General features: G+C 61.9%; 1 protein-coding gene across 2 annotated transcripts in view; it reads left to right on the forward strand.

The window, feature by feature from the left end:
* Window positions 1–26,597, forward strand: part of LOC132207379 (membrane-spanning 4-domains subfamily A member 8-like) — a 27,808-nt gene extending 1,211 nt beyond the window's left edge. For both annotated transcript variants that reach the window (XM_059642812.1, XM_059642813.1), the window contains exons 2-7: window positions 687–866; window positions 1,760–1,870; window positions 3,870–3,926; window positions 21,656–21,790; window positions 22,846–22,965; window positions 24,495–26,597. In XM_059642812.1, coding sequence (XP_059498795.1) covers window positions 693–866; window positions 1,760–1,870; window positions 3,870–3,926; window positions 21,656–21,790; window positions 22,846–22,965; window positions 24,495–24,620 — 723 coding nt within the window. In that variant the 5' untranslated portion in view covers window positions 687–692 and the 3' untranslated portion in view covers window positions 24,621–26,597. The remainder of the gene's footprint in view (window positions 1–686; window positions 867–1,759; window positions 1,871–3,869; window positions 3,927–21,655; window positions 21,791–22,845; window positions 22,966–24,494) is intronic.

Genomic DNA, 26,597 nt, shown 5'->3' on the forward strand with positions numbered 1-26,597 from the left:
CGGGCACTGTCGGAGGGTCAGTGCTGAGGGAGCGGGCACTGTCGGAGGGTCAGTGCTGGGGGAGTGGGCACTGTCGGAGGGTCAGCACTGAGGGAGCGGGCACTGTCGGAGGGTCAGTGCTGAGAGAGCGGGCACTGTCGGAGGGTCAGTGCTGAGGGAATGGGCACTGTCGGAGGGTCAGCACTGAGGGAGCGGGCACTGTCGGAGGGTCAGAGCTGAGGGATCGGGCACTGACGGAGGGTCAGTGCTGAGGGAGCGGGCACTGTCGGAGTTTCAGTGCTGAGGGAATGGGCACTGTCGGAGGGTCAGCACTGAGGGAGCGGGCACTGTCGGAGGGTCAGTGCTGATGGAGCGGGCGCTGTCGGAGGATCAGTGCTGAGGGAGCAGGCACTGGTGTGTGCGTGGGATCTTGCTGTGCAGCTACGAGAGTGCGAGGGCCCTTGTTCCGTTCCTGTTTGCTCTGTTTCCTGTGACCCTGCTCTAACAATCAACTTCTCCCCCCACCCCCTCACGCTTCTGGGACCCCCCTCCTCTCTCTCTCTCTGTCTCCCCCACCCACTCCCTCCGCTTTCACCTCGACCTCCCTCCCTCGCTGTCTCTCTCTCTCTCTCCCTCTCCTTTCCCCTCATCCGTCTCCTTCCCCCCCTCCCTTCATTCCTGCCCTTCCTCCCCGAATCTCTCCGAAGGAGCCAATGGCAGCTGTGAACGGATTCCCCGCAGACCGGGCCCCCGTGGTGACAAACATCTACCCCCAGCCCCCACTGGGGGCGCCGTCTGGAGGCGGGCATCCGCGGGAGAGTTTTGCCCCTCGCCCCGGGGCCCAGGCCTACGAGAGGATGCTGAAGGGGGAGCTGAAAGCCCTCGGGGTGAGTACCTTCCAGAGAGACCATCCATTTCCTGTTCGGCTGGCGAGCGACATTCGCGCCACACAAATGCCAGGCTGTGCCCATCACTGTATATGAGACCAGTGCCCCTTGACATTCAATGGTGTTACCGTCACTGCACCCCCCACTACCCACATCCTGGGGGCTACCATTGACCAGAAACTCCCCTGGACCCACCACATAAACACAGCGACAACAGGAGCAGGACAGAGGCTGGGAATCCCGGAGCAAGTAACTCCCGTCCTGTCTCACCCCAAAGCCTGTCCCACCATCTACAAGGCACAAGGCAGGAGTGGGATGGGATACTCCCCTCTTGCCCCTGGAAGGGCTTCAGCTCCAACAACACTCAAGAGGCTCGACACCATCCAGGACACAGCAGCCCCCGCTCCATTGGCACCACATCCACAAACATCCCACTCCCTCCCCCCCACTGACGCTCAGTCGCAGCAGTGTGTACCATCTACAAGACGCTCTGCAGAGATTCACCAAAGACCCTCAGGCAGCACCTTCCAAACCCCACGACCCACTTCCATCCAGAAGGACAAGGGGCAGCAGGTACATGGGACCCCCACCCCCTGCATGTTCCCCTCCGAGCCCCTCCCCATCCCGACTTGGAGATATATCCCCGTTCCTTCAGTGTCGCTGGGTCAGAATCCCTGGGATTCCCTCCCTGAGGGTGACACTGTGGGTCAACCCACAGCAGCAGTTCAAGGGGGAATCTCACCCCAACCTTCTCAAGGAGGGGGGGCCAACTACGGACGGGGAGGGGGCAATAAATGCTGGGCCCGGCCTGCCGCGCCCATATGGGCCGACAGTGGTTGCCCGCGAAAACGAGCAAACTCTGACCTCTGCCCCCTTCACCTCTCACCCCGCAGGTTACCCAGATTATGGTGGGCATTGTGTGTGTCATGTTTGGGACCCCACTTCTCCTCAGCCTGCTCTCGATGACCACCATCATTGGGACCCCCTGGTGGAGTGGCCTCCTGGTGAGTCCAGCCAATGGCGGCCATTACCGAGCTGTGGTGGGTAGATAGTGGGGGGGGGGGGGGGGGGGGGGGGCACGGTGGTGTGGTGGGTGGGGTGGGGAGCGGTGGCTGGGGGGGCGCGGTGGTGTGATTGGTGGGGTGAGGGGCAGTGTGGAGGGTCCGGCATCGGAGAGGCCGCCTACTTCCAAGACGGCGGCTGGCGGATTGCCAAAGGGGACGCGCTGGGTGGGGATGGGCAGGGGTTTGGCGGGACGGGCATCAGGGCGTTTGAGGGACGGGAGGGCCCGAATGGTCGCATTTGGTGGGAATGACACCGGGAACATGGAACGGAGTGTTCCGGAGCACAATGAGGCCATGCACCCCCTTGTGCCTGTGCTAGCCCCTGGAAGAGCCCCATGCTCCAGCCCTGCCCGCCCCCATTGGAAACCTCACTCGGAATCTCTAAGGGGCGCTTTCCGAATCCCAGCACCTCCCCGCTCACAGATGTGTCCCGTCCCTCCTCGCTGGCAGTTTCGGAATTGCGAGCCCCCGCGACTGACACTCCAACAGAACCCTCCCCTACCCTGTGCTCCAAATTGGCCACCATTGGGAGGCCCTCTACCAGGTTGCCACTTCGTCCTCCCCAGCTCTCTCACCTTTCTCTGCACCTGAACCCCCTCAACCCTGGGATCATTCTGGCGAATCTCCTCCGCGCTCCCTCCAAGGCTTTAACGTCCTTCCCGAAATTAGGAGCACAGAGCACGAACACAATGCTCCGAACGTGGCTTGGCCACTGTTGAGTTGAGGTGTCACATCGCTTCCTGGCATCGGTACTCTACTTATGAACCCAAGGACCCTATAACTCCTCTTAAAGACTGTTCTAACTTGCCTGGTCCCCTCCAGAGAGCCCTGAGGCCTCTCTGCTCCCGTGCGGCCCTCATAGCTGTGCCGTGGGCCCTCCATTGCCTCCTCCGTGGCTCATTGACCAAAATGCATCACCCAGCATTCCCCTGCTTTGAGATCCGTTTGCCCGAGGCCCGTCTCTGCACCGCCCTCACAGCTCACCGCCCGCCCTGGCATTACATCGCCTGGGAACGCCCACCCCTCAAGCTTAACCCTCCCCCTCCATCTCTCACTCCCCCAACCCTAACCCTCTCCCTCATCTCCCACCCGTCAACCCTCACCTCCTCCTCCTCCATCTCCCACACCTAACTCTCTCCCCTATCTCCCATCCCCCAACCCTAACCCTCTCCTCCATCTCCTAGGCCCCAGAGCTAACCGTCTCCCACATCTACCACCCCCCAGTGCTAACCCTCTCCCACATCTCCCACCCCCAACCCTAACCCACTCCCTTATCTCCCACGCTCCCAATCCTAACACTTCTCCCCCATTGACCACCCCCAACTGTAGCCCACTCCCCTATGTCCCACCCCAAGCCTAACCCACTCCCCCATCTCCCACCCCCAACCCTAATGTCCTCCCCAAACTCCCTCCCCCCAACCCTAACCACCTCCCCAATCTCCCGCCCCCCAACCCTAACCTCCATCCCAAACTCCCTCCCCCCAGCACTAACCTCCATCCCAAACTCCCTCCCCCCAGCACTAACCTCCTCCCCAAACTCCCTCCCCCCAACCCTAACCACCTCCCCAATCTCCCGCCCCCCAACCCTAACCTCCATCCCAAACTCCCTCCCCCCAGCACTAACCTCCTCCCCAAACTCCCTCCCCCCAGCACTAACCTCCTCCCCAAACTCCCTCCCCGCAAGCGAACCCTCTGCCCCTTCTCCTAACCCGCCAAACACGAACCCTCTCCGGATCTCCCACCCTCATCCCCAATTCACAGCGACCAGAGACAAACGGCGATCCCATCCACCCCACGGCCATTCCCCAACACCCCAACCCCCGAGTATGGGGGTCGTGCCTGGACTGTGCTGTAATTGATGGGGGTGGGGTTGCTCGTTGTCTCTCATTGGCCTGTCCCTTCGCCTCGGCCCAGCGACTAATCCCACACCAACTGTTAGTTTATCGTTTCAGGGTCAATGTCGGTCGCAACAGAGAGGCAACCGGGTCGGTGTCTGGTAAGTGTGAGTGTGTGAGTGTGTGTGTGTGTGAGTGAGTGTGAGTGTGTGTGTGAGAGAGAGTGTGTGGTGTGTGTGTGTGTGTGTGTGGGAGGGTGTGTGTGTGTGAGAGAGAGAGAGTGCATATGTGTGTGTGTGTGTGTGTGTGTGTGTGTGTGAGTGAGAGTGTGTGGTCTGTGTGTGTGTGAGAGTGAGTGTGTGTGTGTGCAAGTGTGTGAGAGTGTGTGAGTGTGTATGTGTGTGTGTGTGTGGGCGTGTGTGTGAGGCAGGAGATGGGTGTGAGTCTGGCAGGGTTTCTGAGAGGGAGCGAGAGTGTGGCAGGGTATGAGGGGCAGGGTTGGGCGAGGTGGAGGGTGAGTGTGTGTGAGGGGGAGGGTGTGAGTGTGAGGGAGAGAGTGTGTGTGTGAGGGGGAGGGTGAGTGTGTGAGGGAGGGTGTGTGTGTGACGGGGAGGGTGAGGGTGTGAGGGGGAGGGTGTGTGTGTGAGGGGGAGGGTGTGTGTGTGTGAGGGAGAGAGTATGTGTGTGAGGGGGAGGGTGTGTGTGTGAGGGAGGGTGTGTGTGTGTGGGCAAGGGAGTGTGAGTGAGGGGGAGGGTGTGTGCGAGGGGGAGGGTGTGTGTGTGAGGGGGCGGGCGTGTGTGAGAGGAGGGTGTGTGTGAGGGGGAGGGTGTGTGTGAGGGGGAGGGTGTGTGTGAGTGGCCGGGTGTGTGTGACGGGGTGTGTGTGTGACGGGGAAGGTGTGTGGGTGATGGGGAGGGTGAGGGTGTGAGGGGGAGGTTGTGTGTGAGGGGGAGGTTGAGTGTGTGAGGGGGAGGGTGTCTGTGTGAGGGGGAGGTTGTGTGTGTGAGGGGGAGGTTGTATGTGTGAGGGGGACGGTGTGTGTGTGTGAGGTGGAGGGTGTGTGTGTGAGGGGGAGGGTGTGTGTGAGGGGGAGGGTGTGTGTGTGAGGGGGAGGGTGTGTGTGTGAGGGGGAGGGTGTGTGTGTGAGGGGGAGGGTGTGTGTGAGGGGGAGGGTGTGTGTGTGAGGGGGAGGGTGTGTGTGTGAGGAGGGTGTGTGTGTGAGGGGGAGGGTGTGTGTGTGAGGGGGAGGGTGTGTGTGTGAGGGGGAGGGTGTGTGTGAGGGGGAGGGTGTGTGTGTGAGGGGGAGGGTGTGTGTGTGAGGGGGAGGGTGTGTGTTTCAGGGGGAGGGTGTGTGTGTGACGGGGAGGGTGTGTGTGTGAGGGGGGCGTGTGTGTGAGGGGGAGGATGTGTGTGAGGGGGAGGGTGTGTGTGTGAGGGGGAGGGTGTGTGTGTGAGGTGGAGGGTGTGTGTGTGAGGGGGAGGGTGTGTGTGTGAGGGAGAGGGTGTGTGTGAGGGGGAGGGTATGTGTGTGAGGGGGGGTGTGTGTGAGGGGGGGTGTGTGTGAGGGGGGGGATGTGTGTGAGGGGGAGGATGTGTATGAGGGGGAGGATGTGTATGAGGGGGAGGATGTGTGTGAGGGGGAGGGTGTGTGTGGGGGGTGTGTGTGTGAGGGGGACGGTGTGTGTCAGGGGGTGGGTGTGTGCGTGATGGGGAGGAAGTGTGTGAGGTGGAGGGTGTGTGTGTGAGGGGGGTGTGTGTGTGAGGAGGGTGTGTGTGTGAGGAGGGTGTGTGTGTGAGGGGGAGGGTGTGTGTGTGAGGGGGAGGGTGTGTGTGAGGTGGAGGGTGTGTGTGTTAGGGGGCGGGTGTGTGTGAGGTGGAGGGTGTGTGTGTTAGGGGGCGGGTGTGTGTGAGGGGGAGGGTGTGTGTGTTAGGGTGAGGGTGAGGGGGAGGGTGTGTGTGTGAGGGGGAGGGTGTGTGTGTGAGGGAGAGGGTGTGTGTGAGGGGGAGGGTATGTGTGTGAGGGGGGGTGTGTGTGAGGGGGAGGATGTGTGTGAGGGGGAGGATGTGTATGAGGGGGAGGATGTGTGTGAGGGGGAGGGTGTGTGTGGGGGGTGTGTGTGTGAGGGGGACGGTGTGTGTCAGGGGGAGGGTGTGTGCGTGATGGGGAGGAAGTGTGTGAGGTGGAGGGTGTGTGTGTGAGGGGGGTGTGTGTGTGAGGGGGGTGTGTGTGTGAGGGGGGTGTGTGTGTGAGGGGGGTGTGTGTGTGAGGGGGAGGGTGTGTGTGAGCTGGAGGGTGTGTGTGTTAGGGGGCGGTTGTGTGTGAGGGGGAGGGTGTGTGTGTTAGGGTGAGGGTGAGGGGGAGGGAGTGTGTGTGAGTGTGAGGGTGGGGGTGAGGGGGAGAGTGTGTGTGTGAGGGGGATGGTGAGTGTGCAAGGGGGACGGTGTGTGTGCGAGTGAGAGGGTGTGTGTGTGAGATTGAGGGTGAGAGTGTGAAGGGGAGGGTGTGTGTGTGAGGTGGAGGGTGAGGGGGAGTATGTGTGTGCGAGTGGGAGGGTGTGTGTGTGAGGGAGATGGTGTGTGTGTGACGGGGAGGGTGTGTGTGTGACGGGGAGGGTGTGTGTGTGAGGGGGAGGGTGTGTGTGTGAGGGGGAGGGTGTGTGTGAGGGGGAGGGTGTGTGTGTGAGGGGGGTGTGTGTGTGAGGGGGAGGGTGTGTGTGAGTGGGAGGGTGTGTGTGTGAGGGGGAGGTTGTGTGTGTGTGAGGGGGAGGGTGCGGGTGTGAGTGGGAGGGTGTGTGTGTGAGGGGGAGGGTGTGTTTGAGGGGGAGGGTGTGTGTGTGAGGGGGAGGGTGTGTGTGTGTGAGGGGGAGGGTGTGTGTTTGAGGGGGGGTGTGTGTAAGGGGGAGGATGTGTGTGAGGGGGAGGATGTGTGTGAGGGGGACGGTGTGTGTGAGGGGGAGGGTGTGTGTCAGGGGGAGGGTGTGTGTGTGAGGGGGAGGGTGTGTGTGAGGGGGAGGGTGTGTGTGAGGGGGAGGGTGTGTGTCTGAGGGAGGGTGTGGGTGTGAGGGGGAGGGTGTGGGTGTGAGGGGGAGGGTGTGCGTGTGAGGGGGAGGGTGTGTGTGAGGGGGAGGGTGTGTGTGTGAGGGGGAGTGTGTGTGTGAGGGGCCCGGTGTGTGTGAGGGGGAGTGTGTGTGATGGGGAGGGAGTGTGTGAGGTGGAGGGTGTGTGTGTGAGGGGGACGGTGTGTGTGTGAGGGGGACGGTGTGTGTGTGAGGGGGAGGGTGTGTGTGAGAGGGGGAGGGTGTGTGTGAGAGGGGGAGGGTGTGTGTGTGAGGGGGAGGGTGTGTGTGTGAGGGGGAGGGTGTGTGTGTGAGGGGGACGGTGTGTGTGAGAGGGGGACGGTGTGTGTGAGAGGGGGAGGGTGTGTGTGTGAGGGGGAGGTTGTGTGTGTGAGGGGGAGGTTGTGTGTGTCAGGGGGAGGGTATGTGTGTGACGGGGAGGGTGTGTGTGTGAGGGGGAGGGTGTGTGTGTGTGACGGGGAGGGTGAGTGTGAGGGGGATGGTGTGTGTGTGAGGGGGAGTGTGTGTGTGTGAGGCGGGGTGTGTGTGCGAGGGGGAGGTTGTGTGTGAGGGGGAGGGTGTGTGTGAGGGGGAGGGTGAGTGTGAGGGTAATGGTGTGTGTGTGAGGGGGAGTGTGTGTGTGTGAGGGGGAGGGTGTGTGTGTGACGGGGAGGGTGTGTGACGGGGAGGTTGTGTGTGTGACGGGGAGGGTGTGTGTGTGACGGGGAGGGTGTGTGTGTGAGGGGGAGGGTGTGTGTGAGGGGGAGGGTGTGTGTGAGGGGGAGGGTGTGTGTGTGAGACGGGGAGGGTGTGTGTGAGGGGGAGGGTGTGTGTGAGTGTGTGTGTGTGTGTGTGTGTGTGTGTGTGTGTGTGTGTGATGGGAAGGTTGTGTGTGAGGGGGAGGGTGTATGTGTGAGGGGGAGGTTGTGTGTGAGAGGGAGGGTGTGTGTGAGGGGGAGGGTGTGTGTTTGAGGGGGGGTGTGTGTGAGAGGAGGTTGTGTGTGAGGGGGAGTGTGTGTGTGTGAGGGGGGGTGTGTGTGAGTGGCCGGGAATGTGTGAGGGGGAGGGTGTGTGTGATGGGGAGGTTGTGTGTGAGGGGGAGGGTGTGTGTGAGAGGGGAGGTTGTGTGTGAGGGGGAGGGTGTGTGTGAGGGGGAGGGTGTGTGTTTGAGGAGGGTGTGTGTGAGGGGGAGGGTGTGTGTTTGAGGGGGGTGTGTGTGACAGGAGGTTGTGTGTGAGGGGGAGGGTGTGTGTGTGAGGGGGGGTGTGTGTGAGAGGAGGGTGTGTATGAGTGGCCGGGTTTGTGTGATGGGGAAGGTGAGTGGGTGATGGGGAGGTTGTGTGTGTGAGGGGGAGGGTGTGGGTGAGGGGGAGGGTGTGTGTGTGACGGGGGAGTGTGTGTGTGTGTGTGTGTGTGTGTGTGTGAGTGTGTGTGTGTGTGTGTGTGTGTGTGTGTGTGTGTGTGAGGGGGAGGGTAAGTGTGTGAGGGGGAGAGTGTGTGTGACGGGGAGGGTGTTTGTGAGGGGGAGGGTGAGTGTGTGAGGACGAGGGTGTGTGTGTGAGGCGGAGGGTGTGAGTGTGAAGGTGGGTCTTTTTAAGGGGGAGGGTGTGTGTGTGAGGGGGTGTGTGTGTGTGTGAGGGAGGGTGTGTGTGCGTGGGGGAGGTTGTGTGTGAGGGGGACGGTGTGTGTGACGGGGAGGGTGTGTGTGTGAGGGGGAGGGTGTGTGTGTGAGGGGGAGGGTGTGTGTGTGAGGTGGAGGGTGTGTGTGTGAGGGGGAGGGTGAGTGTGTGAGGACGAGGGTGTTTGTGTGAGGGGGAGGGTGTGTGTGTGAAGGTGAGAGTGTGTGTGAGGAGGTGGGTCTTTGTAAGGGGGTGGGTGTGTGTGAGGTGGACGGTGTGTGTGTGAGGGGGTGGGTGTGTGTGAGGGGGATGGTGTGTGTGTGAGGGGGATGGTGTGTGTGTGAGGTGGAGGGTGTGTATGTGAGGGGGAGGGGGAGAGTGTGTGTGCGAGTGGGAGAGTGTGTGTGTGAGAGTGAGGGTGGGGTTGAGGGGGAGAGTGTGTGTGTGAGGGGGAGGGTGCATGTGTGAGGCGGGGTGTGTGTGCGAGGGGGAGGTTGTGTGTGAGGGGGGAGGGTGTGTGTGAGGGGGGAGGGTGTGTGTGAGGGGGAGGGTGTGTGTGTGTGGGGGACGGTGTGTGTGTGAGGGGGAAGGTGTGTGTGAGAGGGAGGGTGTGTGTGAGGTGGAGGGTGTGTGTGTGAGGGGGAGGGTGAGTGTGTGAGGGGGAGGGTCTGTGGGACGGGGATAGTGTGTGTGTGAGGGGGAGGGTGTGTGTGTGAGGGGGGGTGTGTGTAAGGGGGAGGATGTGTGTGTGGGGGAGGATGTGTGTGAGGGGGAGTGTGTGTGTGTGTGAGTGGGAGGGTGTGTGTGGGGGGTTTGTGTGTGAGGGGGACGGTGTGTGTCAGGGGGAGGGTGTGTGCGTGAGGGGGAGGGTGTGTGTGAGGGGGAGGGTGTGTGTGAGGGGGAGGGTGTGTGTCTGAGGGAGGGTGTGGGTGTGAGGGGGAGGGTGTGTGTGTGAGGGGGAGTGTGTGTGTGAGGGGCCCGGTGTGTGTGAGGGGGAGGGTGTGTGATGGGGAGGGAGTGTGTGAGGTGGAGGGTGTGTGTGTGAGGGGGACGGTCTGTGTGTGAGTGGGACGGTGTGTGTGTGAGGGGGACGGTGTGTGTGAGAGGGGGAGGGTGTGTGTGTGAGGGGGAGGGTGTGTGTGTCAGGGGGAGGGTGTGTGTGTGACGGGGAGGGTGTGTGTGTGAGGGGGAGGGTGTGTGTGAGGGGGAGGGTGTGTGTGTGTGACGGGGAGGGTGTGTGTGAGGGGGAGGGTGAGTGTGAGGGGGATGGTGTGTGTGTGAGGGGGAGTGTGTGTGTGTGAGGCGGGGTGTGTGTGCGAGGGGGAGGTTGTGTGTGAGGGGGAGGGTGAGTGTGAGGGGGAGAGTGTGTTTGTGAGGGGGAGGGTGTGTGCGAGTGGGAGGGTGTGTGTGTGAGGGGGAGGGTGTGTGTGAGGGGGAGGGTGTGTGTGAGGGGGAGGGTGTGTGTGTGAGACGGGGAGGGTGTGTGTGATGGGAAGGTTGTGTGTGAGGGGGAGGGTGTATGTGTGAGGGGGAGGTTGTGTGTGTGAGGGGGAGGGTGTGTGTGTGACGGGGAGGGTGTGTGACGGGGAGGTTGTGTGTGTGACGGGGAGGGTGTGTGTGTGACGGGGAGGGTGTGTGTGTGACGGGGAGGGTGTGTGTGAGGGGGAGGGTGTGTGTGAGGGGGAGGGTGTGTGTGAGGGGGAGGGTGTGTGTGTGAGACGGGGAGGGTGTGTGTGAGGGGGAGGGTGTGTGTGAGTGTGTGTGTGTGTGTGTGTGTGTGTGTGTGTGTGTGTGTGTGTGTGTGATGGGAAGGTTGTGTGTGAGGGGGAGGGTGTATGTGTGAGGGGGAGGTTGTGTGTGAGAGGGAGGGTGTGTGTGAGGGGGAGGGTGTGTGTTTGAGGGGGGGTGTGTGTGAGAGGAGGTTGTGTGTGAGGGGGAGTGTGTGTGTGTGAGGGGGGGTGTGTGTGAGTGGCCGGGAATGTGTGAGGGGGAGGGTGTGTGTGAGGGGGAGGGTGTGTGTGAGGGGGAGGGTGTGTGTGAGAGGGGGAGGGTGTGTGTGAGAGGGGGAGGGTGTGTGTGAGGGGGAGGGTGTGTGTGAGGGGGAGGGTGTGTGTTTGAGGGGGGTGTGTGTGACAGGAGGTTGTGTGTGAGGGGGAGGGTGTGTGTGTGAGGGGGGGTGTGTGTGAGAGGAGGGTGTGTATGAGTGGCCGGGTTTGTGTGATGGGGAAGGTGAGTGGGTGATGGGGAGGTTGTGTGTGTGAGGGGGAGGGTGTGGGTGAGGGGGAGGGTGTGGGTGAGGGGGAGGGTGTGTGTGAGGGGGAGGGTGTGGGTGAGGGGGAGGGTGTGTGTGAGGGGGAGGGTGTGGGTGAGGGGGAGGGTGTGTGTGTGACGGGGGAGTGTGTGTGTGTGTGACGGGGGAGTGTGTGTGTGTGTGTGTGTGTGTGTCTGTGTGTGAGGGGGAGGGTAAGTGTGTGAGGGGGAGAGTGTGTGTGACGGGGAGGGTGTTTGTGAGGGGGAGGGTGAGTGTGTGAGGACGAGGGTGTGTGTGTGAAGCGGAGGGTGTGAGTGTGAAGGTGGGTCTTTTTAAGGGGGAGGGTGTGTGTGTGAGGGGGTGTGTGTGTGTGTGAGGGAGGGTGTATGTGCGTGGGGGAGGTTGTGTGCGAGGGGGACGGTGTGTGTGACGGGGAGGGTGTGTGTGTGAGGGGGAGGGTGTGTGTGTGAGGTGGAGGGTGTGTGTGTGAGGGGGAGGGTGAGTGTGTGAGGATGAGGGTATTTGTGTGAGGGGGAGGGTGTGTGTGTGAAGGTGAGAGTGTGTGTGAGGAGGTGGGTCTTTGTAAGGGGGTGGGTGTGTGTGAGGTGGACGGTGTGTGTGTGAGGGGGTGGGTGTGTGTGAGGGGGATGGTGTGTGTGTGAGGGGGATGGTGTGCGTGTGAGGTGGAGGGTGTGTATGTGAGGGGGAGGGGGAGGGGGAGAGTGTGTGTGCGAGTGGGAGAGTGTGTGTGTGAGAGTGAGGGTGGGGTTGAGGGGGAGAGTGTGTGTGTGAGGTGGAGGGTGCATGTGTGAGGCGGGGTGTGTGTTCGAGGGGGAGGTTGTGTGTGAGGGGGGAGGGTGTGTGTGAGGGGGGAGGGTGTGTGTGAGGGGGAGGGTGTGTGTGTGTGGGGGACGGTGTGTGTGTGAGGGGGAAGGTGTGTGTGAGGTGGAGGGTGTGTGTGTGAGGTGGAGGGTGTGTGTGTGAGGGGGAGGGTGAGTGTGTGAGGGGGAGGGTGTGTGTGAGGGGGAGTGTGTGTGTGTGTGAGGGGGAGGGTGTGTGTGAGGTGGAGGGTGTGTGTGTGAGGGGGAGGGTGAGTGTGTGAGGGGGAGGGTCTGTGGGACGGGGATAGTGTGTGTGTGAGGGGGAGGGTGTGTGTGTGAGGGGGGGTGTGTGTAAGGGGGAGGATGTGTGTGTGGGGGAGGATGTGTATGAGGGGGAGGATGTGTGTGAGGGGGAGTGTGTGTGTGTGTGTGAGTGGGAGGGTGTGTGTGGGGGGTTTGTGTGTGAGGGGGACGGTGTGTGTCAGGGGGAGGGTGTGTGCGTGAGGGGGAGGGTGTGTGTGAGGGGGAGGGTGTGTGTCTGAGGGAGGGTGTGGGTGTGAGGGGGAGGGTGTGTGTGTGAGGGGGAGTGTGTGTGTGAGGGGCCCGGTGTGTGTGAGGTGGAGGGTGTGTGTGTGAGGGGGACGGTCTGTGTGTGAGGGGGACGGTGTGTGTGTGAGGGGGAGGGTGTGTGTGTGAGGGGGAGGGTGTGTGTGTCAGGGGGAGGGTGTGTGTGTGACGGGGAGGGTGTGTGTGAGGGGGAGGGTGAGTGTGAGGGGGATGGTGTGTGTGTGAGGGGGAGTGTGTGTGTGTGAGGCGGGGTGTGTGTGTGAGGGGGAGGTTGTGTGTGAGGGGGAGGGTGAGTGTGAGGGGGAGAGTGTGTGTGTGAGGGGGAGGGTGTGTGTGTGAGGGGGAGGGTGTGTGCGAGTGGGAGGGTGTGTGTGTGAGGGGGAGGGTGAGTGTGAGGAGAATGGAGTGTCTGTCTTGGGGTGGGTGTGTGTTGGGGGAGGGTGTGTGTGAGTGGCCGGGTTTGTGTGACGGGGAAGGTGTGTGGGTGATGGGGAGGTTGTGTGTGTGAGGGGGAGGGTGTGTGTGAGGGGGAGGGTGTGTGTGTGTGAGGGGGAGGGTGTGTGTGTGTGAGGGGGAGGGTGTGTGTGTGAGGTGGAGGGTGTGTGTGAGGGGGAGGGTGTGTGTGAGTGGGAGGGTGTGTGTGTGAGTGGGAGGGTGTGTGTGAGGGGGAGGGTGTGTGTGTGAGGGGGAGGGTGTGTGTGTGAGGGGGAGTGTGTGTGTGTGTGAGGGGGAGTGTGTGTGTGTGTGAGGGGGAGGGTGTGTGTGTGAGGTGGAGGGTGTGTGTGTGAGGGGGAGAGTGTGTGTGACGGGGAGGGTGTTTGTGAGGGGGAGGGTGAGTGTGTGAGGACGACGGTGTGTGTGGGAGGGGGGGTGAGTGTGCGAGGGGGAGGGTGTGTGTGAGGTGGACGGTGTGTGTGTGAGAGCGAGGGTGGGGGTGAGGGGGAGATTGTGTGTGTGAGGGGGATGGTGTGTGTGTGAGGGGGAGGGTGAGAGTGTGAAGGGGAGGGTGTGTGCGTGAGGGGGAGGGTGAGGGGGAGTGTGTGTGTGCGAGTGGGAGAGTGTGTGTGTGAGAGTGAGAGTGGGGGTGAGGGGGAGAGTGTGTGTGTGAGGGGGAGGGTGCATGTGTGAGGCGGGGAGTGTGTGTGAGGGGGAGGTTGTGTGTGAGGGGGAGGGTGTGTGTGTGAGGGGTGGGTGGGTGTGAGTGGGAGGGTGTGTGTGAGGGGGAGGGTGTGTGTGAGGGGGATGGTGTGTGTGAGGGGGAGGGTGGGTGTGTGAGGGGGGTGTGTGTTCGAGGGGGAGGTTGTGTGTGAGGGGGAGGGTGTGTGTGTGAGGGGGAGGGTGTGTGTGAGGGGGAGGGTGTGTGTGTGAGGGGGAGGGTGTGTGTGAGGAGGAGGGTGTGTGTGAGGTGGAGGGTGCGTGTGTGAGGGGGAGGGTGAGGGGGAGCGTGTGTGTGCGAGTGGGAGGGTGTGTGTGTGAGAGCGAGGGTGGGGGTGAGGGGGAGATTTTGTGTGTGAGGGGGAGGGTGTGTGTGAGGGGGAGGGTGTGTGTGAGGGGGAGGGTGTGTGTGTTGGGGGAGGGTGAGGGGGAGTGTGTGTGTGCGAGTGGGAGGGTGTGTGTGTGAGGGGGAGGGTGAGAGTGTGAAGGGGAGGGTGTGTGTGTGAGGTGGAAGGTGAGGGGGAGTGTGTGTGTGCGAGTGGGAGGGTGCGTGTGTGAGAGTGAGAGTCGGGGTGAGGGGGAGAGTGTGTGTGTGAGGGGGAGGGTGTGTTTGTGAGGGGGAGGGTGAGAGTGTGAGGTGGAGGGTGAGAGGGAGTGTGTGTGTGCGAGTGGGAGGGTGCGTGTGTGAGAGTGAGAGTGGGGGTGAGGGGTAGAGTGTGTCTGTGAGGGAGATGGTGTGTGTGTGAGGGAGATGGTGTGTGTGTGAGGGGGAGGGTGTGTGTGTGAGGGGGAGGGTGTGTGTGAGGGGGGTTGAGTGTGCGAGGGGGAGGTTGTGTGTGTGAGTGGGAGGGTGTGTGTGAGGGGGAAGGTGTGTGTGAGGGGGAAGGTGTGTGTGAGGGGGAAGGTGTGTGTGTGAGGGGGGTGTGTGTGCGAGGGGGAGGTTGTGTGTGAGGGGGGAGGGTGTGTGTGAGGGGGATGGTGTGTGTGTGTGAGGGGGAGGGTGTGTGTGAGAGGGAGGGTGTGTGTGAGGTGGAGGGTGAGTGTGTGAGGGGGAGGGTGAGTGTGTGAGGGGGAGGGTGTGTGTGAGGGGGAGGGTGAGTGTGTGAGGGGGAGGGTGAGTGTGTGAGGGGGAGGGTGAGTGTGTGAGGGGGAGGGTGTGTGTGAGGGGGAGGGTGAGTGTGAAGGGGAGGGTGAGTGTGTGAGGGGGAGGGTGTGTGTGAGGGGGAGGTTGTGTGTGAGGGGGAGGGTGTGTGAGAGGGGGAGGGTGTGTGTGTGAGGTGGAGGGTGTGTGTGTGAGGGGGAAGGTATGTGTGACGGGGAGGGTGTGTATGTGAGGGAGGGTGTGTGTGAGGTGGAGGGTGAGTGTGTGAGGGGGAGGGTGAGTGTGTGAGGGGGAGGGTGTGTGTGAGGGGGAGGGTGAGTGTGTGAGGGGGAGGGTGAGTGTGTCAGGGGGAGGGTGTGTGTGAGGGGGAGGGTGAGTGTGAAGGGGAGGGTGAGTGTGTGAGGGGGAGGGTGTGTGTGAGGGGGAGGTTGTGTGTGAGGGGGAGGGTGTGTGTGAGGGAGAGGGTGTGTGTGTGAGGGGGAGGGTGTGTGTGAGGGGGAGGGTGTGTGTGAGGGGGAGGGTGTGTGTGTGAGGGGGAGGGTGTGTGTGTGAGGGGGATGGTGTGTGTGTGAGGGGGAGTGTGTGTGTGTGAGGCGGGGTGTGTGTGCGAGGGGGAGGTTGTGTGCGAGGGGGAGGGTGTGTGTGAGCGGGAGGGTGAGTGTGAGGGGGAGAGTGTGTGTGTGAGGGGGAGGTTTTGTGTGTGAGGGGGAGGGTGTGTGTGAGGGGGAGGGTGTGTGTGTGTGAGGGGGAGGGTGTGTGTGTGAGGTGGAGGGTGTGTGTGAGGGGGAGGGTGTGTGTGAGTGGGAGGGTGTGTGTGTGAGGGGGAGGGTGTGTGTGAGAGGGAGGGTGTGTGTGAGGGGGAGGGTGTGTGTGAGGGGGAGGGTGTGTGTGTGAGGGGGAGTGTGTGTGTGAGGGGCCCGGTGTGTGTGAGGGGGAGGGTGTGTGATGGGGAGGGAGTGTGTGAGGTGGAGGGTGTGTGTGTGAGGGGGACGGTGTGTGTGTGAGGGGGACGGTGTGTGTGTGAGGGGGGCGGTGTGTGTGAGAGGGGGAGGGTGTGTGTGTGAGGGGGAGGGTTTGTGTGTGAGGGGGACGGTGTGTGTGAGAGGGGGAGGGTGTGTGTGTGAGGGGGAGGGTGTGTGTGTGAGGGGGAGGTTGTGTGTGAGGGGGAGGGTGTGTGTGAGGGAGAGGGTGTGTGTGTGAGGGGGAGGGTGTGTGTGAGGGGGAGGGTGTGTGTGAGGGGGAGGGTGTGTGTGTGAGGGGGAGGGTGTGTGTGTGAGGGGGATGGTGTGTGTGTGAGGGGGAGTGTGTGTGTGTGAGGCGGGGTGTGTGTGCGAGGGGGAGGTTGTGTGCGAGGGGGAGGGTGTGTGTGAGCGGGAGGGTGAGTGTGAGGGGGAGAGTGTGTGTGTGAGGGGGAGGTTTTGTGTGTGTGTGAGGGGGAGGGTGTGTGTGAGGGGGAGGGTGTGTGTGTGTGAGGGGGAGGGTGTGTGTGTGAGGTGGAGGGTGTGTGTGAGGGGGAGGGTGTGTGTGAGTGGGAGGGTGTGTGTGTGAGGGGGAGGGTGTGTGTGAGAGGGAGGGTGTGTGTGAGGGGGAGGGTGTGTGTGAGGGGGAGGGTGTGTGTGTGAGGGGGAGTGTGTGTGTGAGGGGCCCGGTGTGTGTGAGGGGGAGGGTGTGTGATGGGGAGGGAGTGTGTGAGGTGGAGGGTGTGTGTGTGAGGGGGACGGTGTGTGTGTGAGGGGGACGGTGTGTGTGTGAGGGGGGCGGTGTGTGTGAGAGGGGGAGGGTGTGTGTGTGAGGGGGAGGGTGTGTGTGTGAGGGGGACGGTGTGTGTGTGAGGGGGGCGGTGTGTGTGAGAGGGGGAGGGTGTGTGTGTGAGGGGGAGGGTGTGTGTGTGAGGGGGACGGTGTGTGTGTGAGGGGGGCGGTGTGTGTGAGAGGGGGAGGGTGTGTGTGTGAGGGGGAGGGTGTGTGTGTGAGGGGGACGGTGTGTGTGTGAGGGGGGCGGTGTGTGTGAGAGGGGGAGGGTGTGTGTGTGAGGGGGAGGGTGTGTGTGTGAGGGGGAGGGTGTGTGTGTGACGGGGAGGGTGTGTGTGTGAGGGGGAGGGTGTGTGTGTGTGACGGGGAGGGTGTGTGTGAGGGGGAGGGTGAGTGTGAGGGGGATGGTGTGTGTGTGAGGGGGAGTGTTTGTGTGTGAGGCGGGGTGTGTGTGCGAGGGGGAGGTTGTGTGCGAGGGGGAGGGTGTGTGCGAGGAGAAGGGAGTGTCTGTCTTGGGGTGGATGTGTGTTAGGGGGAGGGTGTGTGTGAGTGGCCGGGTTTGTGTGACGGGGAAGGTGTGTGGGTGATGGGGAGGTTGTGTGTGTGAGGGGGAGGGTGTGTGTGTGTGAGGGGGAGGGTGTGTGTGTGTGAGGGGGAGGGTGTGTGTGTGTGGTGGAGGGTGTGTGTGAGGGGGAGAGTGTGTGTGTGAGGGGGAGGGTGTGTGTGAGGGGTAGGGTGTGTGTGTGTGAGGGGGAGGGTGTGTGTGTGTGGTGGAGGGTGTGTGTGAGGGGGAGAGTGTGTGTGTGAGGGGGAGGGTGTGTGTGTGAGGGGGAGAGTGTGTGTGTGTGAGGGGGAGTGTGTGTGTGTGTGAGTGGGAGGGTGTGTGTGAGGGGGAGGGTGTGTGTGAGGGGGAGGGTGTGTGAGTGAGGGGGAGGGTTTGTGTGAGGGGGTGGTGTATGTGTGAGGGGGAGGGTGTGTGTGAGGGGGAGGGTGAGTGTGTGACGGGGAGGGTGAGTGTGTGAGGGGGAGGGTGAGGGGGAGCGTGTGTGTGCGAGTGGGAGGGTGTGTGTGTGAGAGCGAGGGTGGGGGTGAGGTGGAGATTGTGTGTGTGAGGGGGAGGGTGTGTGTGTGACGGGGAGGGTGTGTGTGTGAGGGGGATGGTGTGTGTGTGAGGGGGAGGGTGTGTGTGTCAGGGGGAGGGTGAGTGTGTGAGGTGGAGGGTGTGTGTGTGAGTGGGAGGGTGTGTGTGTGAGGGGGAGGATGTGTGTGTGAGGGGGAGGGTGTGTGTGATGGGGAGGGTGTGTGTGAGTGGGAGGGTGTGTGTGTGAGTGGGAGGGTGTGTGTGTGAGTGGGAGGGTGTGTGTGTGTGAGGGGGAGGGTGTGTGTGAGGGGGAGGGTGTGTGTGAGTGGGAGTGTGTGTGTGAGGGGGAGTGTGTGTGTGTGAGGGGGAGGGTGTGTGTGTGAGGGGGAGGGTGTGTGTGAGAGGGAGGGTGTGTGTGAGTGGGAGGGTGTGTGTGAGGTGGATTGTGTGTGTGTGAGGGGGAAGGTATGTGTGACGGGGAGGGTGGGTGTGAGGGGGAGGGAGGGTGTGTGTGAGAGGGAGGGTGTGTGTGAGTGGGAGGGTGTGTGAGAGGGGGAGGGTGTGTGTGTGAGGTGGAGGGTGTGTGTGTGAGGGGGAAGGTATGTGTGACGGGGAGGGTGGGTGTGAGGGGGAGGGTGTGTGTGTGAGTGGGAGGGTGTGTATGTGAGGGGGACGGTGTGTGTGTGAGGGGGAGGGTGTGTGTGAGGTGGAGGGTGTGTGTGAGGGGGAGGGTGTGTGTGTGAGGGGGAGAGTGTGTGTGTGAGTTGGAGGGTGTGTGTGAGGGGGAAGGTGTATGTGAGGGGGAGGGTGAGTGTGAGGGGGATGGTGTGTGTGCGAGGGGGAGGTTGTGTGTGAGGGGGAGGGTGTGTGTGGGGGGGAGCGTGAGTGTGAGGGGGATGGTGTGTGTGTGAGGGGGAGTGTGTGTATGTGAGGGGGACGGTGTGTGTGTGTGAGGGGGAGGGTGTGTGTGAGGTGGAGGGTGTGTGTGAGGGGGAGGGTGAGTGTGAGGGGGAGGGTGTGTGTGTGAGGGGGAGGATGTGTGTGTAACGGGGAGGTTGTGTGTGAGTGGGATGGTGTGTGTGTGAGGGGGACGGTGTGTGTCAGGGGGAGGGTGAGTGTGAGGGGGATGGTGTGTGTGCGAGGGGGAGGTTGTGTGTGACGGGGAGGGTGTGTGTGTGAGGTGGAAGGTATGTGTGACGGGGAGGGTGGGTGTGAGGGGGATGGTGTGTGTGTGAGTGGGAGGATGTGTGTGAGGGGGAGGGTGTGTGTGAGTGAGAGGTTGTGCGTGAGTGGGATGGTGTGTGTGTGTGAGTGGGAGGGTGTGTGTGAGGGGGAGGGTGTGTGTGAGGGGGAGGGTGTGTGTGACGGGGAGGGTGTGTTTGTTAGGGTGAGGGTGAGGGGGAGCGTGTGTGTGCGAGTGGGAGGGTGTGTGTGTGAGAGCGAGGGTGTGGGTGAGGTGGAGATTGTGTGTGTGAGGGGGATGGTGTGTGTGTCAGGGGGAGGGTGTGTGTGTGAGGGGGAGGGTGTGTGTGTGAGGGGGAGGGTGTGTGTGTGAGGGGGAGGGTGTGTGTGAGGGGGAGGTTGAGTGTGTGAGGGGGAGGGTGTCTGTGTGAGGGGGAGGTTGTGTGTGTGAGGGGGAGGGTGTGTGAGAGGAGGAGGGCGTGTGTGAGGGGGAAGGTGTGTGTGAGGGGGAGGGTGTGTGTGAGGAGGAGGGCGTGTGTGAGGGGGAAGGTGTGTGTGAGGGGGAGGGCGTGTGTGAGGGGGAAGGTGTGTGTGAGGGGGAGGGCGTGTGTGAGGGGGAAGGTGTGTGTGAGGGGGAGGGCGTGTGTGAGGGGGAAGGTGTGTGTGAGGGGGAGGGTGTGTGTGAGGGGGAAGGTGTGTGTGAGGGGGAGGGCGTGTGTGAGGGGGAAGGTGTGTGTGAGGGGGAGGGTGTGTGTGAGGGGGAGGGTGTGTGTGTCAGGGGAAGGGTGTGTGTGTCAGGGGGAGGGTGTGTGTGTGAGGGGGAGGGTGAGAGTATGAAGGGGAGGGTGTGTGCGTGAGGGGGAGGGTGTGTGTGTGTGAGTGGGAGGATGTGTGTGTGAGAGCGAGGGTGGGGGTGAGGTGGAGATTGTGTGTGTGAGGGGGAGGGTGTGTGTGTGAGGGGGATGGTGTGTGTGTGAGGGGGAAGGTATGTGTGACGGGGAGGGTGGGTGTGAGGGGGAGGGAGGGTGTGTGTGAGAGGGAGGGTGTGTGTGAGTGGGAGGGTGTGTGAGAGAGGGAGGGTGTGTGTGTGTGAGGTGGAGGGTGTGTGTGTGAGGGGGAGAGTATGTGTGTGAGGGAGAGGGTGTGTGTGTGAGGTGGAGGGTGTGTGTGTGAGGGGGAAGGTATGTGTGACGGGGAGGGTGGGTTTGAGGGGGAGGGTGTGTGTGTGAGTGGGAGGGTGTGTGTGAGGTGGAGGGTGTGTGAGAGAGGGAGGGTGTGTGTGTGTGAGGTGGAGGGTGTGTGTGTGAGGGGGAGGGAGTGTGTGTGAGTTGGAGGGTGTGTGTGAGGGGGAAGGTGTATGTGAGGGGGAGGGTGAGTGTGAGGGGGATGGTGTGTGTGCGAGGGGGAGGTTGTGTGTGAGGGGGAGGGTGTGTGTGTGAGGGGGAGAGTGTGTGTGTGAGTTGGAGGGTGTGTGTGAGGGGGAAGGTGTATGTGAGGGGGAGGGTGAGTGTGAGGGGGATGGTGTGTGTGCGAGGGGGAGGTTGTGTGTGAGGGGGAGTGTGTGTATGTGAGGGGGACGGTGTGTGTGTGAGGGGGAGGGTGTGTGTGAGGTGGAGGGTGTGTGTGAGGGGGAGGGTGAGTGTGAGGGGGAGGGTGTGTGTGTGAGGGGGAGGATGTGTGTGTGACGGGGAGGGTGTGTTTGTTAGGGTGAGGGTGAGGGGGAGCGTGTGTGTGCGAGTGGGAGGGTGTGGGTGAGGTGGAGATTGTGTGTGTGAGGGGGATGGTGTGTGTGTGAGGGGGAGGGTGTGTGTGTCAGGGGGAGGGTGTGTGTGTCAGGGGGAGGGTGTGTGTGTGAGGGGGAGGGTGTGTGTGTGAGGGGGAGGGTGTGTGTGTGAGGGGGAGGGTGGGTGTGAGTGGGAGGGTGTGTGTGTGAGGGGGGTGTGTGTGCGAGGGGGAGGTTGTGTGTGAGGGGGAGGGTGTGTGTGAGGAGGAGGGCGTGTGTGAGGGGGAAGGTGTGTGTGAGGAGGAGGGCGTGTGTGAGGGGGAGGGCGTGTGTGAGGGGGAAGGTGTGTGTGAGGGGGAAGGTGTGTGTGAGGGGGATGGTGTGTGTGTGAGGGGGAGGGTGTGTGTGTGAGGGGGAGGGTGTGTGTGTGAGGGGGAGGGTGTGTGTGTCAGGGGGAGCGTGTGCGTGTGAGGGGGAGGGTGTGTGTGTGAGGGGGAGGGTGTGTGTGTGAGGGGGAGGGTGGGTGTGAGTGGGAGGGTGTGTGTGTGAGGGGGGTGTGTGTGCGAGGGGGAGGTTGTGTGTGAGGGGGAGGGTGTGTGTGAGGAGGGGGGTGTGTGTGAGGGGGGTGTGTGTGTGAGGGGGAAGGTGTGTGTGTGAGGGGGAGGGTGTGTGTGTGTGAGGGGGAGGGTGTGTGTGTGAGGGGGAGGGTGTGTGTGTGAGGGGGAGGGTGTGTGTGTGAGGGGGAGGGTGTGTGTGTGTGAGGGGGACGGTGTGTGTGTGAGGGGGAAGGTGTGTGTGTGTGAGGGGGACGGTGTGTGTGTGAGGGGGAAGGTGTGTGTGTGAGGGGGAAGGTGTGTGTGTGAGGGGGAGGGAGTGTGTGAGGGGGAGGGAGTGTGTGAGGGGGAGGGTGTGTGTGTGAGGTGGAGGGAGTGTGTGAGGGGGAGGGTGTGTGTGTGAGGTGGAGGGAGTGTGTGAGGGGGAGTGTGTGTGTGAGTGGGAGGGTGAGTGTGCGAGGGGGAGGGAGTGTGTGAGGGGGAGGGAGTGTGTGAGGGGGATGGTGTGTGTGTGTGTGAGGGGGAGGGTGTGTGTGAGGGGGAGTGTGTGTGTGTGTGAGGGGGAGGGTGTGTGTGAGGTGGAGGGTGTGTGTGTGAGGGGGAGGGTGAGTGTGCGAGGGGGAGGGTGTGTGTGTGAGGTGGAGGGAGTGTGTGAGGGGGAGTGTGTGTGTGAGTGGGAGGGTGAGTGTGCGAGGGGGAGGGAGTGTGTGAGGGGGAGGGAGTGTGTGAGGGGGATGGTGTGTGTGTGTGTGAGGGGGAGGGTGTGTGTGAGGGGGATGGTGTGTGTGAGGGGGAGTGTGTGTGTGTGTGAGGGGGAGGGTGTGTGTGAGGTGGAGGGTGTGTGTGTGAGGGGGAGGGTGAGTGTGCGAGGGGGAGGGTGAGTGTGCGAGGGGGAGGGTGTGTGTGAGGGGGAGGGTGTGTGTCAGGGGGAGGGTGTGTGTGAGGGGGAGGGTGTGTGTGTGAGGTTGAGTGTGAGTGTGAGGGTGAGGGTGAGTGTGAGTGTTCCCACTGGTTGCCTCCTGTGTAGGTGGGGGGCTGCCTGGCGTCGAACACCGTCAGTGCGGTTGCCGCGGCGATTGCTGGTTTCCTGTTCTTCACCGACCTGTTTGTGGAGCCCTGCACACACACACACCTCTGCCTGCAGCTTCGGGGAATGCTCGAGGTGAGTACAGCTCACTGCCTGTCACTCGCGACCCGTCACTCTCTCCGGCATCACCGTCTGTGTGTGTGTGTGTGTGTGTGTGTGTGTGTGTGTGTGTGTGTGTGTGTGAGACTGTCCCCATCACTGTGTGTGTGTGTGTGTGTGTGTGTGTGTGTGTCTGTCCCCATCACTCTGTGTGTGTGTGTGTGAGACTGTTCCCATCACTGTGTGTGTGTGTGTGTGTGTGTGTGTGTGTGTGTGTGTGTGTGTGAGACTGTCCCCATCACTGTGTGTGTGTGTGTGTGTGTGTGTGTGTGTGTGTGTGAGACTGTCCCCATCACTGTGTGTGTGTGTGTGAGTGTGTGTGTGTGTGTGTGTGTGTGTGTCTGTCCCCATCACTCTGTGTGTGTGTGTGTGTGAGACTGTTCCCATCACTGTGTGTGTGTGTGTGTGTGTGTGAGTCTGTGAGTGTGTGTGTGTCTGTCCCCATCACTCTGTGTGTGTGAGACTGTGAGTGTGTGTGTGTGTGTGTGTGTGTGTGTGTGTGTGTGTGTGAGACTGTCCCCATCACTGTGTGTGTGTGTGTGTGTGTGTGTGTATGTGTGTGTGTGTGTGTGACTCTCCCCATCACTGTGTGTGTGTGTGTGTGTGTGTGTGTGTGTGTGTGAGACTGTCCCCATCACTGTGTGTGTGTGTGTGTGTGTGTGTGTGTGTGTGAGACTGTCCCCATCACTGTGTGTGTGTGTGTGTGTGTGTGTGTGTGTGTGTGTGACTCTCCCCATCACTGTGTGTGTGTGTGTGTGTGTGTGTGTGTGTGTGAGACTGTCCCCATCACTGTGTGTGTGTGTGTGTGTGTGAGACTGTCCCCATCACTGTGTGTGTGTGTGTGTGTGTGTGTGTGTGTGTGTGTGAGACTGTCCCCATCACTGTGTGTGTGTGTGTGTGTGTGTGTGTGTGTGAGACTGTCCCCATCTCCGTGTGTCCCCTGTGTCTCTCAGTGTGTCTCCCATGTCTGTGTGTGTCTCTCTCTGCCCCGGCCTCTCGCACACCCACCCTCTTGGCTTCGTTCTCCTCAGGTCTCCACATCGCTGAAGGTTCTCTTGCTGATGTTCGATGTGCTGGAGCTGGTGCTCTCTCTCACTGTCGCCTCCTTCAGCTGCCGGGGGCTGCATTGCCGCTTCGAGGATAGCACCGTGGTGAGGAATGGCCTCAGTCCCTGTTGTTCGTGGTTGGGGCTGTGTGGCTGGGTTGGGTCCCTCATACCTCGTGGCGCTGGGTCTCCTGGCCCTCATTGCGCAGAGGAAGGCGCGTCTCTGTCCCCCAGGGTCGGGGGTTCTCTGTCCCCCTGGTGTAGGGGCGTTTCTGTCCTCCCGGGGTATGGGGGTCTCTGTTCCCCAGGGTAGGGGTTTCTCTGTCCCCTGGGGTAGGGTTGTCTCTGTTCCCCCAGGTAGGGGGCCTCTGTCCCCCAGGGTAGGTGAGTCTCTGTTCCCCCAGGGTAGGGGTGTCTCTGTCCCCCAGGGTAGGTGAGTCTCTGTTCCCCCAGGGTAGGGGTGTCTCTGTCCCCCAGGGTAGGGCGGGTCTCTGTCCCCCGGGGCAGGATTGTCTCTGTTCCCCCAGGGTAGGGGTGTCTCTGTTCCCCCAGGGTAGGGGTGTCTCTGTCCCCCAGGTAGGGGTGTCTCTGTTCCCCCAGGGTAGGGGGGTCTCTGTTCCCCCAGGGTAGGGGGGTCTCTGTTCCCCCAGGGTAGGGGGGTCTCTGTCCCCCAGGGTAGGGGTGTCTCTGTCCCCCAGGGTAGGTGAGTCTCTGTCCCCCAGGGTAGGGGGGGTCTCTGTTCCCCCAGGGTAGGGGTGTCTCTGTCCCCCAGGGTAGGGGTGTCTCTGTTCCCCCAGGGTAGGGGGGTCTCTGTCCCCCAGGGTAGGTGAGTCTCTGTCCCCCAGGGTAGGGGGGGTCTCTGTTCCCCCAGGGTAGGGGTGTCTCTGTTCCCCCAGGGTAGGGGAGTCTCTGTCCCCCGGGGTAGGGGGGTCTCTGTTCCCCCAGGGTAGGGGTGTCTCTGTTCCCCCGGGGTAGGGGTGTCTCTGTTCCCCCAGGGTAGGGGAGTCTCTGTCCCCCGGGGTAGGGGGGTCTCTGTTCCCCCAGGGTAGGGGTGTCTCTGTTCCCCCGGGGTAGGGGAGTCTCTGTTCCCCTGGGGTAGGGGAGTCTCTGTTCCCCCGGGGTAGCGGGGTCTCTGTTCCCCAGGGGTAGGGGGCTCTCTGTCTCCCCGATGTGGGGGCGGGAACCGATGAATGGTCTATTTCTGAGGGGGAGGGTGTCCTGAGGGAGAAGCGACTGAGGGATCACTCCGAGGGATCCCTCCACTCTGAGGGTGCAGGATCTCTCTCGCTGAGGGATCACTCCAAGGGATCCCTCCACTTTGAGGGGGCAGGATCTCTGTCCCTAAGGGATCACTCCGAGGGATCCCTCCACTCTGAGGGTGCAGGATCTCTCTCGCTGAGGGATCACTCCAAGGGATCCCTCCACTTTGAGGGGGCAGGATCTCTGTCCCTGAGGGATCGCTCCAAGGGATTCCCTCCACTCTGAGGGGGCAGGATCTCTGTCCCTAAGGGATCGCTCCAAGGGATTCCCTCCACTTTGAGGGGGCAGGATCTCTTTCTCCCTGAGGGATCGCGCTGCTGCGCGGTGGGATCGTGGTTGAGTTTGTGCTAATCTTCTCCTCTCTGTGATTGGTAGCCTGCGGCTGTGGTGATCCACACGATCATGCACCCTTCGGCCCTCCCGGTCTCCTACCCCAGCTCCCACTCGGCTGTGAACCCCTCCTACAACCCCACCTTCCCCCTCAACGAGAAGATCGTCTGAGATTCCACCTTCGAGGGCCTGGAGATTCCCAAAGAAACCCTGCAGATCGCCAGGAATCCCATCCAACCTCCAACAGAGAGACTCTCACAGGGACAGAGAGAGAGAGAGAGAGAGACCCTCACACAGACACAGAGAGACACACAGACCCTCACAGAGACACAGCCAGAACCTCACACAGACACTGACCCTCACGCAGACACTGACCCTGAGACACTGACCCTCACACAGGCACTGACCCTGAGACACTGACCCTCACACGGACACTGACCCTGAGACACTGACGCTCACACGGACACTGACCCTGAGACAGTGACCCTCACACAGACACTGACCCTCACACAGACACTGACCTTGAAACACTGACCCTGAGACACTGACCCTCACACAGACACTGACCCTGAAACACTGACCCTCGCACAGGCACTGACCCTGAGACGCTGTCCCTCACACAGACACTGACCCTGAGACACTGACCTTGAGATGCTGACTCTGAGACACTGACGCTCACAGAGACACTGACCCTGAGACACTGACCCTCACACAGACACTGACTCTGAAACACTGACCCTGAAACACTGACCCTCACACAGACACTGACCCTGAGACACTGTCCCTGAAACACTGACCCTCACACAGACACTGACCCTGAGACACTGACGCTCACAGAGACACTGACCCTGAGACACTGACCCTGAAACACTGACCCTCACACAGACACTGACCCTGAGACACTGACGCTCACAGAGACACTGACCCTGAGACACTGACCCTGAAACACTGACCCTCACACAGACACTGATCCTGAGACGCTGACACTCACACAGACACTGACCCTGAGACACTGACGCTCACAGAGACACTGACCCTGAGACACTGACCCTGAAACACTGACCCTCACACAGACACTGACCCTGAGACACTGACCCTCACACAGGGACTGACCCTCACAGAGACGCTGACCCTGAAACACTGACCCTCAACAGACACTGACCCTGAGATGCTGACCCTGAGACGCTGACCCTCACAGAGACCCTTACCCTGAGACACTGACCCTGAGACGCTGACCCTCACAGAGACACTGACCCTGAGACACTGACCCTCACACAGACACTGACCCTCACACAGGGACTGACTCTGAGACACTGACGCTCACAGGGACACTGACCCTCACACAGGGACTGACTCTGAGACACTGACGCTCACAGGGACACTGACCCTCACACAGGGATTGACTCTGAGACACTGACGCTCACAGGGACACTGACCCTCACACAGGGACTGACTCTGAGACACTGACGCTCACAGGGACACTGACCCTCACACAGGGACTGACTCTGAGACACTGACGCTCACAGGGACACTGACCCTCACACAGGGACTGACTCTGAGACACTGACGCTCACACGGACACTGACCCTCACACAGGGACTGACTCTGAGACACTGACGCTCACACGGACACTGACCCTCACACAGGGACTGACTCTGAGACACTGACGCTCACAGGGACACTGACCCTCACACAGGGACTGACTCTGAGACACTGACGCTCACAGGGACACTGACCCTCACACAGGGACTGACTCTGAGACACTGACGCTCACACAGACACTGACCCTCACACAGGGACTGACTCTGAGACACTGACGCTCACAGGGACACTGACCCTCACACAGGGACTGACTCTGAGACACTGACCCTCACAGAGACACTGACCCTGAGACACTGACGCTCACAGGGACACTGACCCTCACACAGGGACTGGCTCTGAGACACTGACGCTCACAGGGACACTGACCCTCACACAGGGACTGACTCTGAGACACTGACGCTCACAGGGACACTGACCCTCTGAGCCATTCCCTACCTGCACCTTACCTGTGCTTTAGCCCGGTCTCCCTCCGTCTCTCTCGGGGTGTTTGCGTTCTGTACGCCTTTAGCACTTTCTGATAGAAGGCACTGTCCCTCCTCCTGCCCT

The sequence above is a fragment of the Stegostoma tigrinum genome, chromosome 46, assembly GCF_030684315.1.
Source record: "Stegostoma tigrinum isolate sSteTig4 chromosome 46, sSteTig4.hap1, whole genome shotgun sequence".
Taxonomy (NCBI): Eukaryota; Metazoa; Chordata; class Chondrichthyes; order Orectolobiformes; family Stegostomatidae; genus Stegostoma; species Stegostoma tigrinum.